The sequence below is a fragment of the Drosophila grimshawi genome, unplaced genomic scaffold, assembly GCF_018153295.1.
Source record: "Drosophila grimshawi isolate 15287-2541.00 unplaced genomic scaffold, ASM1815329v1 contig_311, whole genome shotgun sequence".
In the NCBI taxonomy this organism is placed as follows: domain Eukaryota; kingdom Metazoa; phylum Arthropoda; class Insecta; order Diptera; family Drosophilidae; genus Drosophila; species Drosophila grimshawi.
In genome coordinates this window covers 440,529-457,951 of record NW_025063098.1, presented here as the reverse complement: position 1 = coordinate 457,951, position 17,423 = coordinate 440,529, and the positions used below count along the sequence as shown (strand labels likewise).

The 17,423-nt window shown below is 32.7% G+C and overlaps 1 protein-coding gene across 1 annotated transcript; it reads right to left on the bottom strand.

The window, feature by feature from the left end:
- Window positions 1–2,309: 2,309 nt before the first annotated feature.
- On the bottom strand, window positions 2,310–15,124 carry LOC6563851 (unconventional myosin-VIIa). Its single transcript, XM_043215050.1, has 6 exons — window positions 15,003–15,124; window positions 10,745–10,860; window positions 6,016–6,078; window positions 5,425–5,532; window positions 3,768–3,912; window positions 2,310–2,341 (listed from the first exon to the last, which is right to left on the bottom strand). Exons 2-6 carry the CDS (start codon window positions 10,853–10,855, stop codon window positions 2,337–2,339), a joined length of 432 nt encoding a protein of 143 aa, XP_043070985.1. The 5' UTR covers window positions 10,856–10,860; window positions 15,003–15,124; the 3' UTR covers window positions 2,310–2,336.
- Between the last annotated feature and the right edge of the window lie 2,299 nt (window positions 15,125–17,423).

Genomic DNA, 17,423 nt, shown 5'->3' with positions numbered 1-17,423 from the left:
TGTTGTTTATGTAGGTATAATTACATGTAAGTATTAATATGGAACTAAAATAAAATAAAACAACGATGCTGAAATTGTCCAATAATTTCCTTTTAAGGCGTAATTGGTCACGAAAAATCGCCATAGAATTTAAATATAATCTCGATGAGGTCGCAATGAAATCGCATTAGAATGTCTCGAGCCATCTTCTACGGAAGACAGACTATTCAACTTCGTTATTGACGACAAGTTGTGAGCAAGCAATAATTTCAGATAAGAACATCTGAATAATAAAAAAACTTGATAATCTCATAATAAATAACTAAAATACCTATTAATGATCAATTTTGAATTCCAATCATGGATGAAATATTAGCTAAGCTAGCAACATTATCCTATATTCAAACAAGTCAAATTATTTGGGACAGGTAGTTTTCTAAAGGTTGGTGGAGTCAATCGTCCTCCCACACAATCATCCTTATTGTGTAAGTTACTTAAAATACTCAAAATATATTCAATATTATTATAATACATTAATATATTATTCTGCACTTCAAAATACCCGAAACAATATTGTAAATATGCAATACACATATGAAAAACCCGAGCTTGAAAGAAGGGAGAAGGAGCAGAGATTTATTAGGAGTCTATGCGTTGACAGTCTGGTTTACAGAGCTAGCACTTGGAATCGACTTCACTTATTCATTACTAACATTAAAATTTAAATTTGTTAAACAACATAATACATAATATCCTGTTCCGAATTTGTATGACTTTGCTCTACATTTTTATTTGGATATCTTTAGATGCCGCTCTGTTATTTTAAGGCCCTCATTCACCATGACGACTCCCAGTCATCCTACTCAGCCATTTGCCTTACTTACTAGATTGTCGTAAACTATATTTGTATATCAGATGGTATATAACATTTTATGAGTTGGTAACAAAATTATATGATACTTACGATTGACTGTTCCAATGAGAAGACATAATGATTAAAAAACTTGTGTAACTTTTCATTTGCATAATTGATGCAAAGTTGCTCGAAGGAGTTTGTTGTAAAATTTTCAAATCCGAATATATCAAGAACTCCCAAAAATTGATTGGCATCCTTTCCAGGATTTGTGCAAACATTTATTTTATCAACAAGCCATGTAAATGTTTTGGAGTATAAAGCTCTAGCCATCGCATGTCGGTTTTCTCTGGCCTAAAAACAGATCAAACAAGCGCTTATGCCAGTTAATAAGATTAATATTAAATATAGTAAGATTCCTTTATTTAGTTTTATTTAGGAGATAAGATTGCTAAGACCTTAATTAAGAAATTCTTTACCAGACTTTTAAGGAATAAACATCCCAATTTCTAAAAAAAAAGGTCGTACAAAATATCTTATCAGTATTCTTCTAGCAGGACACTAGCAGGACACCGTTCAAATTCACGCTTGTGGATGGTATTATAATTGAATAATGTATAAATACTTTTAATCAGCATCTCTAGCCCAATCGTATAGCTATGGCCACCAGTCTTCAGTTTTAATACCTATTTCGTGGAAACTTATATACCCGTCCATTTAGTGAAAGCAGTACATAAATCGTAGCCGAGTGGATCGGCCGACTTTGTCAATTGGTCGAAAGATAAATTTTACATTTTAGGATCAAGATAGGCGAACAGAAAACGGTTTCTGATAGAATCAAACTACACAAATATGGAATATTCATTTGACAATCATGAAACTGAAAACAAAAGCAGATTATCTACGGTCTAAAGGGCATATTGCCATGTTTGTCAGCTGTGGAGTTTAATACTTATTTAATTATTCTGTGTGGTCACGAAAGTAGACGAGATAAAATTGATATTCCAGTAGATTCGGCTTTAAATTTAAATTTAAATCTAAAGCCTTGATGGCCGCAACTAATTTCCAACAGCACACATTTATTGGGAGCAGGTTACGATGCAGAATGCATGCAGAAGGACGAACAGGCAGACGATAAAATATTTCCTTTAAGGTCAGTCTTTGCTATTTTCAGGAATGAGAAGGATACAGGCAGTCTATCTTTCAAGTGTGACTTTCAGTGTGAGTTATATCGACTTCTGTGCCGGAAAGTTGGTGTTCCCATGCAATTATTTTATCGACCTGTGGTTATTAGTAATAAACTAATTCATTCAAGATTCTAGCTTGCAGGTCGTCGTAGCAACGCTTGCTTCGTCGTAGCAACGCTTGCTTATACAGACAGCAAGACGGACATTGCACAAAATCAGTATTTTCTTCTTGTTTCAGAATCGAAGTATAAAAATATGCATATGAAAAACTTACCTCATGTAATTTTAATGGTATTTCAGTTATATTCCCTCGAACATTAATCTGACGAAGTAAAAGAACCTTTATAAGCTCATCTGCTTTAAGGCCTAGCATATTAGATAATAGTACGATAATTTCTTTGTCATCCATTGATAAATCGCATCTTTCTCCATCTATATCCATTAATTCAATATTACCTAACCAAAGTATTGAACTCAACACTCTAAATATACTATCTATAACGGATTGTGGAATTTGCAATACAGTAAGTGCCATTGTCAGTTCGTCAAATTTATTTGACTCAAAAATTATGTCTATTGAGATATTTTCTGATGCATTAAGATATTTATAAAATTCTGGTGGTTTTAAATGCAATGTTTCGGCCATTTTTTTATTGGTTTGACCTTGAGCTACTAATTGGTACATCACATGGTAATTACGTTCTCCTGAACATTGAAATGTTATCCGTGATTGCTCTAGCAAATAGTCTTGGATTACACAACCTTTAATGCAATGCTTATCATCAAAGCACACTTGCATAAATTTTCCAAACCGCGAACTATTATCATTGCGAATGGTTTTGGCATTACCTAGAAAGAAAAAAAAGTTTATTTAAAAAAAAAATAGTCAACTAATTAAATTTACGGAAAACAAAGATTTTCAGAATATAATACAATACACTATTTTATAACAAGATATATCCTAAGAGCATCACAATTTTGCGTCACACTGAATGAGCAGGGATTCGCATTTACGAAGGCATCAGCGCAACCGGACAGCGCTGAAGCAAATGAGCTTAGTTTTTAAATCAGTGTTACGATCGTAACATTTGATGGGGTATCCAAAGCCATTGATCCAAAGCATAATCGATGAGGAACTAAACAGTATGGTTCTTAAACCTGTTTCTAATGGTTGGCGTACTTCAGAATCTTTTCTTTGTAATGCATTTAAAGAACAGTTTCCTTAAATAATCTTTTTTTTTTTGTGCCAAGTCAAACTTAAGAAGCTTTCTTATCCAAGATGTTCAATCTCTTTTGAGTTTAACGGGATTCTTCAGAAGGCTTATCGGAGCCTCCTCGTCCGTTAATGGATCTTTTTAAGAAGGAAGTTGATTTGAAATTTGACACATCCGCACTGAATGCGATGAGCCAGTTGAAGAAAAATTGTCTGGCGAACCAGCCTTACTCACATTATGCAGATATGAGCACACTGAGTTACACACTAATGCTTCTAAGGAAGGTTTCTGCGCATTGTTACTGGGAAAGTTTGGGGAGGATCTACATCCAGTATTTTTCTGTAGTAAGAAGATTTCGCAGGACGATTCGATAAGGCACAGCAAACAGGCAGCAAAAGCAACCTCGCAACTGGGAAATTTATGCTTTATCTAGCTTATGCCCTACAAGCTAAAAGGCGGAATTGTGTACAAAATATTTCGAGTTTGATGTTATTTATACTAGTATTAAATGATCAGTTTAATACGTAAGCTTACCGAATGCTTCCAAAATAGTGTTAGCTTCCAAAATTTGTTGCTGAATCCATGTAGATACATTTGAAGTAACTGCACATAAATACTTTAAAATAAATTTTGTTGACTCTGTTTTCCCAGCTCCAGATTCTCCAGATATAAGGCAGGACTAAAAGAAATTTAAATTCATAATTTTAAAGTAATATAAAAAATTTCAAAATATTTACAAAAACGCACATTAAATTATTAAGGTGTGACAGATGTATTCAAGAAATCTTTTCCAAATTCAATAAAAAAAAGAAAGAAAAAAAAAGTAGACCGAAGTTAATACGCAGACTTACTGGCTGTGAACTAAATATTCCACATTTTTAAACATGATATTGGAAAGGTTGACATATCCATATGTCTACGCATGTCCTGATCTCACAATATAAAATTATAATTTGTCCTATGACAGCTATATAATAAAGTAGTCCGATCTTGTCGTCTTCGACATCATAGGTAACCAAAGCAGAAAGATGGATATATACCAAATTTCATCAAGGTAAATATCTTAAAACTTAAAAACTGTGGGAGTATTGTGGAAGTATTGCTCATAAAAACAAAACAAAAATCGGGAAGACACACAGAGAATAGTAATGGCACTAGGAGAAGGTAGGCGTTCTTTGGGTATGATTGCAAACGGCGATTCGGACAATCTGACCTCAACAATTTGTTTATATATTTAACACAGTCCATAATTTGTAAAGAATAAAAAAAAAAAATTAAGCTATGAATTGAATCTATAAATATATTTATTTCAAATTAAAAAGGAATATAAAAATTACCGCGACTATTCTATTATAAGAAATGTGCCTTTTTATATACCTATATAAAATAATTTTATACCTAAAATTGTAGGAGATATAGGGCTTTTATAATCTTTGAGGACAGGAGTGTCACTTTTGTCACTTTTTGAACGGTGTAACCACTAATAAAGCTTTAAAAATTGATAATTCCAGCTTTCAAATTGTATGAATCTTATTGTTTTTATCGATTTATACCATTTGGTATATCGTTTTTTTTTGTTCGTGGCGGGAGTGGTTGTATCCATTTACTTTCCTATCGGTTTCAATTTTTTATTTCAGCTCAAAAACTTTAGAAGATATAGGTATTTTGCAATTTAAGGGAAAATAATTGAATTAATATATTGAAAACCCAAATAGAGTCGACGTAGTAGATTTTTTTCAATTGATTTCACAGACAGGTAAAAATCAGAAATAGAACATATACAGAAACTTTTTCTAGTTTTAATGGCTATTTATTTTTACATTTTTGGGTCGATTTTTTTCTGAGTGTAATATATTCATCTGCATTACAAGTTCACCTGGACCACATGTTCTCATTGTTGGTAAACCTCAAAATCAATTTTTTCTACCTCGGACATTTCATGTGAATCATGAGAAACTTACATAGTTATGAAACCTTCAGCTAGGAATTCTATTCATGCATGCCACCTTGTGAAGTGTCATCTAATAGATGTGGGCGCTGATGAAGGTATTGGCTTACCAGTAAATATTAAAAAAAATAATTCCGACATGATATTTAAAATTAATTTAGGCATAAACAATGTTTCATATACATTTTCACCCCAAAACCCCACTTCTATGGTATAAAATGATATGTAATAAAATTAGCTTACCTGATTCATTTTATCTTCAACAATGCTTCTATAGGCAGCCTCAGCTAATGCAAACACGTGAGGGTCTAAAGATCCCATTTTGGCCATGTGATATTTTTTAACATGTTCCTTGAAAAAACATAAATAAAATGTTGTCATTCCTTAAAAATATGTGTAATAAGTCATATAAAAGACATGGCATGAAACTTGATTCTGCGCACATTTTTATACCCTTGCGGATGGCATAATAATTTTGTATAAATTTCAAGATAACTTTTTTTATATAGAGGTTATGGGCTGATGTTTGACGCTGCTATGTAGACCATAAAGCCACTCATAGCTTTCATATTTTGGAAGATATATGATTTTATCGACTTAAACCATCGGGTGTATCGGTTTTGGGAGGCCGAGTGGGCGTGGACATCCAATCTTTTATCGATCTTTAAAGGGAGTTACCAGAAATTTGGTAACTCTACCTCACAAATTGTGGAAAAAAAAATCATTTATGTTTGATTAAAACAATTTTTTACACAATTTAATATTCATTGTCCGTTTCTTAACATTTTTAGCATTTATTAAAATATTGTTTTTGGAATAAGCAAAATAACTTACCTGGTTAAATATATTTATATATTTATATGGATTTACAGCCAGAAGTATTGAGCCAGAGTATGTCTATTTATTTTATTAAAGTAAACCAATTTGGTTTTGTAATTTCATATTTAAACACATATTGAATGTATTTTAACTTGCTCTGGTATTGGAGTGATTAGAAATATTAGATTAAAATCGAATAATAAAAAAATATCGAAAAATCAGAACAGTAATGCATATCCCTTTTTATTGAGACAAAAAAGTTTAGTCTGAAAAAAAAGTACTGAAAGTATTCTGAAATCGTTTAACTCCTATCCCCAACATTCTAATCTGAGCCCGGCTTGAGCAAGCCGAATAATTAACAGACTCAATTTTGACGACGGAAATCAGTCGCCTTCCGAGGATCTACTTTTCTCCCTAATTTTTCTATGTGGTACAAAAATACCCATTACGTCACAATACTATCAAATGATGCAAACTCCTTCGATAAACCACGCTCAAGCAGTGCACGAACAATAGTTCTTATGCTGGCTTCACCTCTATCTGTGCGAAATCGCTCACAGATGGAAAGGAGTTCGTAAAGCTCTAATTGTCACTGGCCATTCTAAGGTTAGAGATGAGCACTGACCACCTGGCAATCGAGCTTGTAGACGATAACGGCAAGAGTGTGTGGCTTCTTTTAGAGAAGTAGGGATGGTTGAGGATAGCATTCTTGCTTCCTCTTCTGGTTTGATTCCCTTCTTCGAAGAGACCTTCAAATTCTTTCGATCTCAGGAAACCAAAGGCTCGATCAGCTGCACAACAAATGTGCTTCAAAATTAAGCTTGCCATCTGGCACCAGATTTAAAAACTGTCAAGATCAGTTTTTGAGCATTGAGAAAAAGTGTTAGCAGACGACAGACAAAGTTTTACGTCATCAACATACATCAGCACCCAAAAATTACTTATCACGGCAGGTAATTTTTGAACAACGTAAATAACAGGAAACCTTAGCAGATGAACTTTATCAATTAAAATTATTATTAGAACAGTAAGTACTTTAAAAAAAATGTATCAATTAGACCCGCGATAGTTTGATCTGAGTTTATCGTCACTCTTATGAAAGTGTTATGAAACCGTTTACGATCCCGATAAAATTGTAAATACAGCTTCTTAGGTAATCTACAAATTGCAATTGTTATTAAGTTTAAATATGATTTTTTTCTCCAGTACATTTCGAATCTCATCAAAGAGAGTTTCACAGAGTTCCATCAGTCAGCTGTGGAGTTTAAAAAATTGGATCGGGCGAGCAAATAAGGAGAGTAACCCGAGGAAAAGCCAGTTTCCATAAAAGTTTCATACATTTTTGATTTATTTGGTCAATTCCTGTCTAAGCCACACAGCCTTGATAGAACTATTTGGTCAAAAAGCAGTGACACACACACAAATAAATCATTTAGGGCAGTCACGACATTTTTATTCCACCATGTAAGTCAGTACTCCTGCAAAGCCGGAACTAGTCAGTCCACAATAAAAGTCGACTTATTTTAGCAAAATCGTCTTTAGGAAACTAGCGAACGAAGGAACCTGACCTAATCTTGCTGACAAACGAGGTATACAGATCTTACCTGCCGAACGGAAACTAAAATGTTGCCAAAGTAAACGCCGCAAATGGACTCAGATGGTTGGTTATCGTCAGCCTCGAAAGCTAAGGCGACTCTCTTATGTTTAGCTCCGCTTTTAATAGGATGCGACTCAAACGCCCATCACTATCACTGGGAAAACACTATAACGTACGGGATATTATTGCACTCATCGTCTCTACTAAACTTATAGTTTAGTGTATAAATTTAATCAACAGGCGTTCATAAAAAAAAAAAACGGATCTAACAGAAGCATCTCTGTCCCTTACTTTCAAATCGAGATAGAGTTTTCACCTGGACTCGACTCTATTATATTAGTAATTATAATCGCGCGGGACAAGAAAACTTTCGATGTATTTTTCTTCTTATATCGAAAATACCTCGGAGGCATTCCAGGATACCTCCACTAAGCAGATAATTCAATAGAGTCGTCAAATCGACCAAAAAGTGAATCAGATTTTTTCTGAGTCTCCGTTGTCCTTTTTTGTCGATTTGTCGCCTCTATTGTATTATCTGATTCGTGGTGGTATCCAGTTAAAATGAAATACGTCGATTATAGCATCGTTTCTTGAGTTTTAAGATATTTAAAAATGGTGAATTATTAAATAAAAGTTGGTACGTTTTGTAAACATATTTTAGAAGCAGCGCTCATGAAACTGGAAAACATTTCTTTATATTCCACATCATAGAGAGAATGATTGTAACTGTTGCATGTGTGTCATTCACAGGGAGAAGCAAGTTAAGCAAGAGAGTTTAATGAATCGACACAAGCAAGGATCTCTTCCAAAAACTATTTTTATTCTTTTTTAAAATTAATTTTAATGTATTCTACATAAAATCTACATATCTGAAAAGGATATAAAAATATAATATTAAAATAATATATATTTGTAAGAAAACAAATTAAATTACATATTGAAAGATTCAAAAATTAATAAGAGTATTAATATTATTAGTATTCATTTAATTAAATTATAATCTAAAATTAAAATTGATACCACATATCAGCACTATAATTTCAGGTCGGTATATTTGAAGTCGTTCGTCAATCCAAAGGACAATTAATTGTTGGAAAACAGCACAATAGTCTTTGAAAAGGACGGCATTCAGCATTCATTACAGCATTCACTCCAGCATTCATTTCAGCATTCATTCCAGCATTGGTTTGTCAGACGATTATCCTGGTAAATGAATGTTCCCCCATAAGATCCAGAGAATTTAACATTGCAATTCTAAATAATACAACCCTCTATTAATTCGTACATTGATCATATTTTGAAGGTTTTCCTTATGTGCGGGGAGTCACTACGCAAACAACTTTATACTGTTTAGAACGGTAATTAAATTAGATTTAATATCAAATAAAATAAACACAGTATTCATAGCCTCTGAAAATTATACTATCCGAAAAATGATCGATGTACGAAATTTTAGTAGTTTGGTTTGTAGTTTTATGGGCGATGTATTGAAATATTTGACTCGACTGCGGATATATTCGAGGTGTTGCAATTGAAATGACTGAAAAATTTATTTTTTTTTAAATTTTAATAAATAAACAAAGTTAAATTGAAACGTGAAAAATTAAACAAAAATTTTAAAATGGAAGAAAAAAATAAATATATTAATTAAAGGGCAAACAAAATAAATCTGGGGGTATTAAAATGTAAAATGGTCCAACATTTATTGCAAAGTTTTAGGTAACCCAGAAAAAAACCAATCAGACCTAAAATTGTTAAGCGTTAGTAGATTAGTAATAAATAATAATAGTAAATAATAATAATAATAATAACTATTAATAATAATAAATAATAATAGAAAAAAGTAAAATTGGAAGATTTACAAATGACCAAACCTGGATTATCTAAAGCGTTGTCAGTTGTAATAGAAAGGAGACAAAGTTCCTAGTAGGTCTACTAGGAATGGAAAATTTAGACGAAATTTCAAAATCAATTTCGCCATTAATTAACTTACATAGGAAAACCACTCGGATAGTATTCTATGGTTAACCAATGACGGAAGATTGATTGGATGCAGCCTGCTGGAGTAAAATGGCACACAAAGATTGGGAACTCGGTTAAGTACGAACGGAATCAATTCGATCCTAAAAGTTCTAAAACTGGTGAGACCAAATACATGAGCACAATTAAAACATAAGGAGACAGTGAAATTTGGTTGTGAGCATCGGTGTACGAAAGAATATGTTTCACATTATAAGCGGATATAAGAATGTATGAATATGAAAAGATGGACGGAAGATCATCAAAAAAAAGGGTAAAATATAAGGATCCAAGATACCTTGAAGTACACCAGAAGTAACATAAACCATTTTTGAGTCCAACTCTTCAAATAAGATGATGTCCAGGAGAGAAAGAGCGATCAAGCTTGTAAAGTAGGTCACGGTTAACAGACTCAAATGCTTTACTGAAATGAGTGTAAATGACATCAGTTTGCACTTTCAGAAGGAAAACATATTTTATCAGGGAGTTAAATTCAAGCAAATTATTAATTGGACTCTTAATAAGCCCATGTTAAACAGAGTAGGTAAGTGATTTGAAGAGTTTTAGTACAGTTGAACTAAGAATTTTTCAAATAGCGAAATACCACTATAATTTCAACTATCAGACTTACCAGCTTTTTGTAAAGAGGAATAATTAATGACTCCTCCAAAACCCTACGAAAATCGTAGATTTAAGGGATAGGTTAAAAAGCCTTATGCAGTATAGAGGTACAGCACTCCTTAAGCACTGGTGTAGAGGAAAGTGTGGACAACAAAACTCGTTTACGAAGTGATTTAATATTGATTGGCTGGATTTAATTTTTTACGTCACATAACAGTTTCAATAAGATTGAGATCCAGCCAACCATTCAAAAGCATACATTTTGCTGCTTTGGATCTTAATGGAACAAATAAATGCCATTACCTCATTATACGAGTATACAACTTTCCACCCAAGAAATCCTATAGCCAGTCTGTTGTATGTGTAAACTTATTCAATACAAATCTGAGATCAACAGTTGTAAAGAATAAGCTCTTTTCGGACAAATGTATGATTAAAGATTATTATGTGTTTTCGATCAAACATATGTGCTTGGAATTAAATCGAATCGTTAGTTGAAAAGGATGCATATATTATGTCTTGCGTATATCGAAGCTTTAAATTACTGTTGATGCCGCTTTCGTCTATTTCAGTAATTGCCGTCATATCGGCAAGGCCTATATTTGATGAAGTCGCCATTATTTCTGAAAAGAGATCAATATACTTATTAATTGTATCAAATAATGTATGTGATAAGTATAGCGGATATTAAAATGCATATACAATTTTAAAATAAGTGGGTAAAATACGAAAAATGAATGTTGAATATGTTGTTGGGTATTTTAGTTATTTAATGAGAAAATGTCTATATCTTCGAAATCTTTTGACATATTATTAACGAACAGGGGATAAATTGGGATCAGGAAAGGATACTGACGACGACTACAAAAGAATTTCGTCTTTGATGTTGTGGAAAAGGATTACAATTATGAAAATGAGATGTTTTGTCGAAGTCGCGGACAAGCTTATGCTTAGGAGGCTAAAAAGGATAGCCAACCAGTGTGACCGTAGTGACCGACGCATTATCTCACCAACCAAGGAGACATTGCAACGGGCATCTGAGAATGCCACGAAATACACTTGGCTCAGTTGAAGGAAGCACGGAGTACAAGAACACTAGGCGAAACAAGCTTACTAAATGCAGAAAAATGTATAATAAAAGCTTTTGTTTCATTTGTGCATGAATTCGCTTTGCTGTCGTAAAAAACTTAGGCCGCGTAAAATATTCAAGGAAAATATATAGTCGCTGCTTCAAACGTGAGATGTTGGAGAATGATCAAAAGGGGATCCGGATCTGTGGTGGAGGCGTAACATGTCTCTGACAATACTGCAGATCAATCTTCACCACTGTAAAACGGCATCCACTGTCATAGAACAGGATGAGTTTATCCAAGATATAGCAATCTACCCTCAAAGATGGAGATTGGGCGTTGCTGAAAATAAACTGTTGAAGATCTTTCCTAGTAATCTGCCTTCCAAGCTTGGTAACTTAAGCTCTTAAATTGCGTGTGATATAGTCTTTTGTTGTGTTTGACGGCGGCTATTTTTAAAATTGTTTTATCGATTTACACTTTCAGAAATATCGTTTTTGCCGGTTATGGGTGCAGGGTTTAGTAGACGTAGCACACAAATTCTAACATTTGACACGGATTCCCTCAGTATCAGAGTATAAAAAATAAACTCTGTCAATTACCCATAAATATCAGCATTTAATTAAAATGACTCCCCTAAATAACATATGAACGATAGAAGTTATTACATGAAAGCGATTACCTCAAACTTTACTTCGCAATTATAATATTTTCTATACTACATTCTACTAGTGTGTTTTGAAATTATTCCTATGGCAAAAATATTATGTAATCTTTTGACAAATTAAAAGTCACATTTTTCAATTTGATTTGCAATAAAAATAAGGTTTTTCTTTATTTTTTATTACGATTTATTTACATTAATAACATAATTAAAGAGATTTATACATGTAAACCATTTTAAAACACATAAAACATATACATTAATATTTTGCTTTTAACTTTATAGCGTTGAAATCATTTTTAAAATATAAACAAATGAGATTATATTCAAACTGATTGTTTTGTAACCACTGTTAATAACTAATAAAATGCAATTCGCATTTGATTTATTATTTATTATTTATGTTTTGAATATAAGAAAATTCAAAATGGCAGGGAATAACCTTATTTTCTTACTCCTAGTTACTTTCAACATATAAAACTGAGAAGGAAAGAACTTGGGGCCGCGAGAAATCGCTGAATTAGCGTTACCTTTTAAGAAAGGCGACAAACGTCATTCAATTTATAGAAGACGCATTGCAACCGAGCCTAATCAAATAATGCTAGTAATAACAATTATGGGACTGTGTGGCACGGGATGCATGTAAGAAGCCAATATTGGCTTTCGTTCGTTCATATGGGTTGTTCTTGTGCATATTAATTAAATTAATTTGTGACTTGGCCTTAATTGAATGCTGTGACTAAGGCATTATTATCTGCTTAATGATGCTGCACAATATATAATTCTGAAGGCTCATTTAAATCACAACGCACAAAGTCCAGTCATGAAAATAAAACATTTTTCTTATTTAAAAAATGGCAAACAGAAGTCCGAATTACCGAGGTTAATGGAAAGCTGCCATAGATATCTGAAACATACAATAAGGAAACCCTTATTAGTTATGTGAAACAACGTTTGCAAGCTGTAAGGGCTCTAAGGGCAGCCATTTGATGGGATAAAATCATTTTCTCAATATTTACTTCAGTTTAATGATTTTTAATACAAAAACGTTCTTGACACCAGGAAGACTCGATATTTGTATATTCTATTAGAGAGTATAGCTTAATGGATCTATTTACTTGCAGTATTAATTCAATTACAAAATCTTTGTAGTAACAGATAAATAAATTAAAAAAGCGTGAAAAGATTATTTGATTCGCAGCAGAAATTTAAAATTGTGATTTTCTACGTATATGTTATATGGATCCTTCTTTCTACTTTCTCTCAAAACCAATTAATTTAGTTAAATAATATTTAATTCATTTATTACATTTCACTTGTAATAATATTATCTCCCACAAATTTATGTCAAAATACAATTTTTTATGTATTTAATCGCAATCTTCCAAATCTGATTCTTGTGGAATACACTAAGACTTTATCTTGAAAATTTGTATTTCTTCTTCTTTTGTTAAATAAAGATGTTTCAGGCAACCATCAGCAGGAGCTCCTAAAACAAATTCAATTTTTCTTTTTAGCATTTAATTTTGGGTATGACACTTTAAACAAACTGACTGATCTAAGATCTTTTGCACAGATTGTGCTGTTCTGCAGGTTAATTTATTACAAATACAAGAGCTTAAAAATCATGTTTCTTGCCGGTTTACTCAGAGCACATAAAATTGGTGGGCGACTATTTATGAATAAGTTTTTGTTTATCAAAAGTTATGGTTTCTATGCTTATCAGCATCTAACTTCTATTTAATAATATCTTTTTATGGACAATCGACTGGCTTAATAAATTCATAGTGAAATTTGGTTATGTGCAAGGGTATTTGATCTTCTGCGTGCCTAAGGTAGCCGTTCTTTCATGCATTTACCATATTCTAGTTGTTTATTTATTACTCCAAATGAATTTTAGACATTTTAAAATGATTTCTTTGAATTATGTTTAAAAAATAATTATCACCATGCTGATCAACTCATATTCTAGAAATTCTGTGTACATTGATCACATTTGCTGCCTGGCGCTTAGTAATAGACAGATCTATCAACAACAAATACTAGTTCGGATACATCGAACGCGAATCTTTTATGTTTAGTGATGAACAAAAGAATTCGCTTGGATGTCATCGATGGGCATACAAGTATTAGAGGAATAAGCGATATCCCAAACCAACCGACTGCTGCGTAACCATGAGGACGAATCTTTCATGGCCTGACCTGCCGAACCATATGAATGCCCATATATAGACAAAATTGCTGGAAAATGAGTGAATCACCTTTCACAGAAAAAGATCATGGCTACAACTCGGTATTTCATCCAGATAATGCATATACGCTGCATTTGAACGCAGGACGACTTGTGAAGCATCCTTTCTGAAAAAACAAGGCATTACAACTCTTTGAAACAGCTTAAAAATATATTTTTGGACAAATAGTGCAGATTTACTGGGCGATTCAAATTCAGTTAATAGATTCCAAGCATTATTGAAAAGTTAACACGGCAAATAACATTTATACGAGATCGAAACCAACAAAAATATTTTGAATATTTTTTTTTGCTAATTTCAATTTAATACAATCTGTTAGTAAACAATTTTAGCTTATCAACAACAACCTAACCAATGTAGTTATTATTATCTAAAAAAGGTGTTTTTGCACTTCAAGTGAGCAAACAATGTATCAAAATTATATTAATTGTTTTCAAGCGACAGAAAAATCAACAAATTTATGCATGCTCCAATATATAAATCATTTTGTGATTCATTTTTGCAGCCAAGATTATATATATACTGATACTCTTGTTTTCGAAGAATACGGGAAACTCCCATGTGGAAGCTATTACTTTTCCCTGATAAGGCATGCATTATATGCATGTTTGTAATACGCCAGTTTAGTCACAAGATACGTTAGCTTATATCTTTAATTTAATTTGCTGGGTATTTCAAAAACTGTTAAAAGCCGATTTAGGTGACACCTCATTTATAACAATTACAAACAAGGCGCGCCTTTTAAATTTTAATATGTATTTATATACTTATGTACATACGTGTGTTAATGCAGCTGCGTTCCAGTGACTTCGAAGCGTCCAAATAATAATCCACAGTTAAACACACGGTTTTCAACTGATAATGGTCCAGAAGGACTATATCTCAATCAATAATTTGTTTATCAAATCTTTACTACTCATTCATTTTCTGTTGTCAAATTTAACTAAAATGTATGTATATGTATAAACTAGAGATGTTAAGGAATTACGATATCAAAATATTGTATCGATATTTAATGCGATATTTAGTATCAAACCGTTATCATATTTTACAAAATTTTTAAAATTGGATTGCTATGTAATCATTTGGAATGGTGAAGAATTAATAATGCCAGAAAAATAACATATTACAGAATAACTGAATGCAATCTGTCTCAAGGCATATCTGCACAAAAGTTGTCCTGAGGTATATATTGTCAGATATTTCCAAAAATTATATTTCAAAATATTGGAATTCTTCGTACATAGGCGATATTAACACAGAGCAAAACTTAACCCCCTATATATGAAATCGAAATTCAATGCAATACATCTGATATTATATCCAATATGATACTTTTTATTTGACACATCGATATAAATTTGTCATCGATATGTGTGTATCATTCCACATCATTCTGCATCAGTAGTAATGTTCCTAATTCATTTTGTTGCACTTAAAATACTATAAGTATTTTTCGGTTCGTCACTCTGAATATTTGGCATTCACTGCTAAAGCCCAGTTTACAGATCGATGAGAAGTTTCGCAATCAAATTTGCAAAGTATATATCGTTTGAGGAACCTAAAAAAAGAGATCGGCCGAGAAGCAAAAATTTAATAAATCAATTTTCTCGCCTTTACGGCATTTATAAGAACACTTTGTTCTTGACGAATACAATTATTTTTCATTACTAATTTACTATTTCAATTTCGATGCACTTGGCGCCTCAATGCTGGTTCGCCGATAACCGCCACGGTATCAATTGGAACGCATGGAAATTTTTAATGAAGTGAAACGCTGTTTACAAAGTTAAATTCATCATTTGTTATAATTGAAAGTTACAATACGGTAATCGTTCTCGCAAACAGAACACATTCATTCAATATTTTCATCCGTTTGCCTTCTTAGCTGAAAGACCTTTGCAGCCCTCGCAACGAGTGAGCCAGCTAAAGAACGAGGCCAAAGGGGTTAACTCCTTCCAGCAGCATTCTATGAGTAACTCTCTGGCAAATGTTGTCGATGCCAAGCCTGTCCGCCCTCATGGAGTTCCGTAGATTTAAGGAGAAAACTAAAATTCAATGTTTAATACATTCTGATTTCTGCTCCGTGTAATCAGCGCAGCGCTGGGCACGCTTAATTACAATATTGGTAGTATGCGGTATACCGACGTGATACGAATATTCAACTGAGAATTAAAATCATTACTTTGACTCTGAAGCATGAGTCAGCGAGCAGCTAACAAAAGAAGCATCCGAGAACATGAATCACGCTATAAGCTAAAATAAAACGCAACTTCAGACAGTTGTATTGTTGTGAAACAGAGCTAGGGCGGTAAATAGGTTTCAGGCAATAATATTGCAGACATTTTCCCCAGGATTCCTAGGATCGAATAAAATACTCGATATATTTTATACATCAAATTCAATATAGAATACTGTAAATGAATGTATGCATGTACAGAAAACCATGTTGAATTCACATTTACAGAACGTTAAGATGAAATGACAATATGTATGTGTTGAGAATGTTATCACTAACTAAAAGATATTTGCCAACTAAACTGATATTTACCAACTCTACTGTGGCTAAGGCATACGTAATTCCAATTCTATTTTATGGAATCGAAGCTTTTGCTAATTGTGACGTTAATATTTTAAATAATCTTGGGGTACCGTTTAACAGTACCATGATCACCTATTAACATAAATAAATCCCAACCAAAAAGGCAGCATACCTCTTTTAAAAGCTCTAAAGCCCAATCTAGTAGAACTAACAATTCAGTAAACACTCCAAATTGAACTTTAGTATAGGAGACTCGTTTCTTCGTTTACCGTGTTTGCGCTTTGAATTAACTCCCCTCTGATCTCAAATGCATTTCATATTACAACTATGATGATTTCTTAACGTTAGTAACCTATTTCCAGCAAAGCAAAGCAAAGAAAATATATATGAAGAAATCAATTAAATTAACTTTTTAATATTGCTAACATCTATATATTATATTACATCTAACTTTTTTGTGACCATCCATGTAAGGCTAGCATAAACAAATTATAAACCTTACATGAAAAGTTCCTAACTCGAGAGGCCCCTAAATTTAAAAACATTAACAAAATTTACGATTTTACAATATCGTATTAAAAATTGGCCCGTGTTATGGTCGGCGAATATATCGATAGGTTCCAGTAACGGTGTGCTAGCACCACCTTTCGGATAGAAG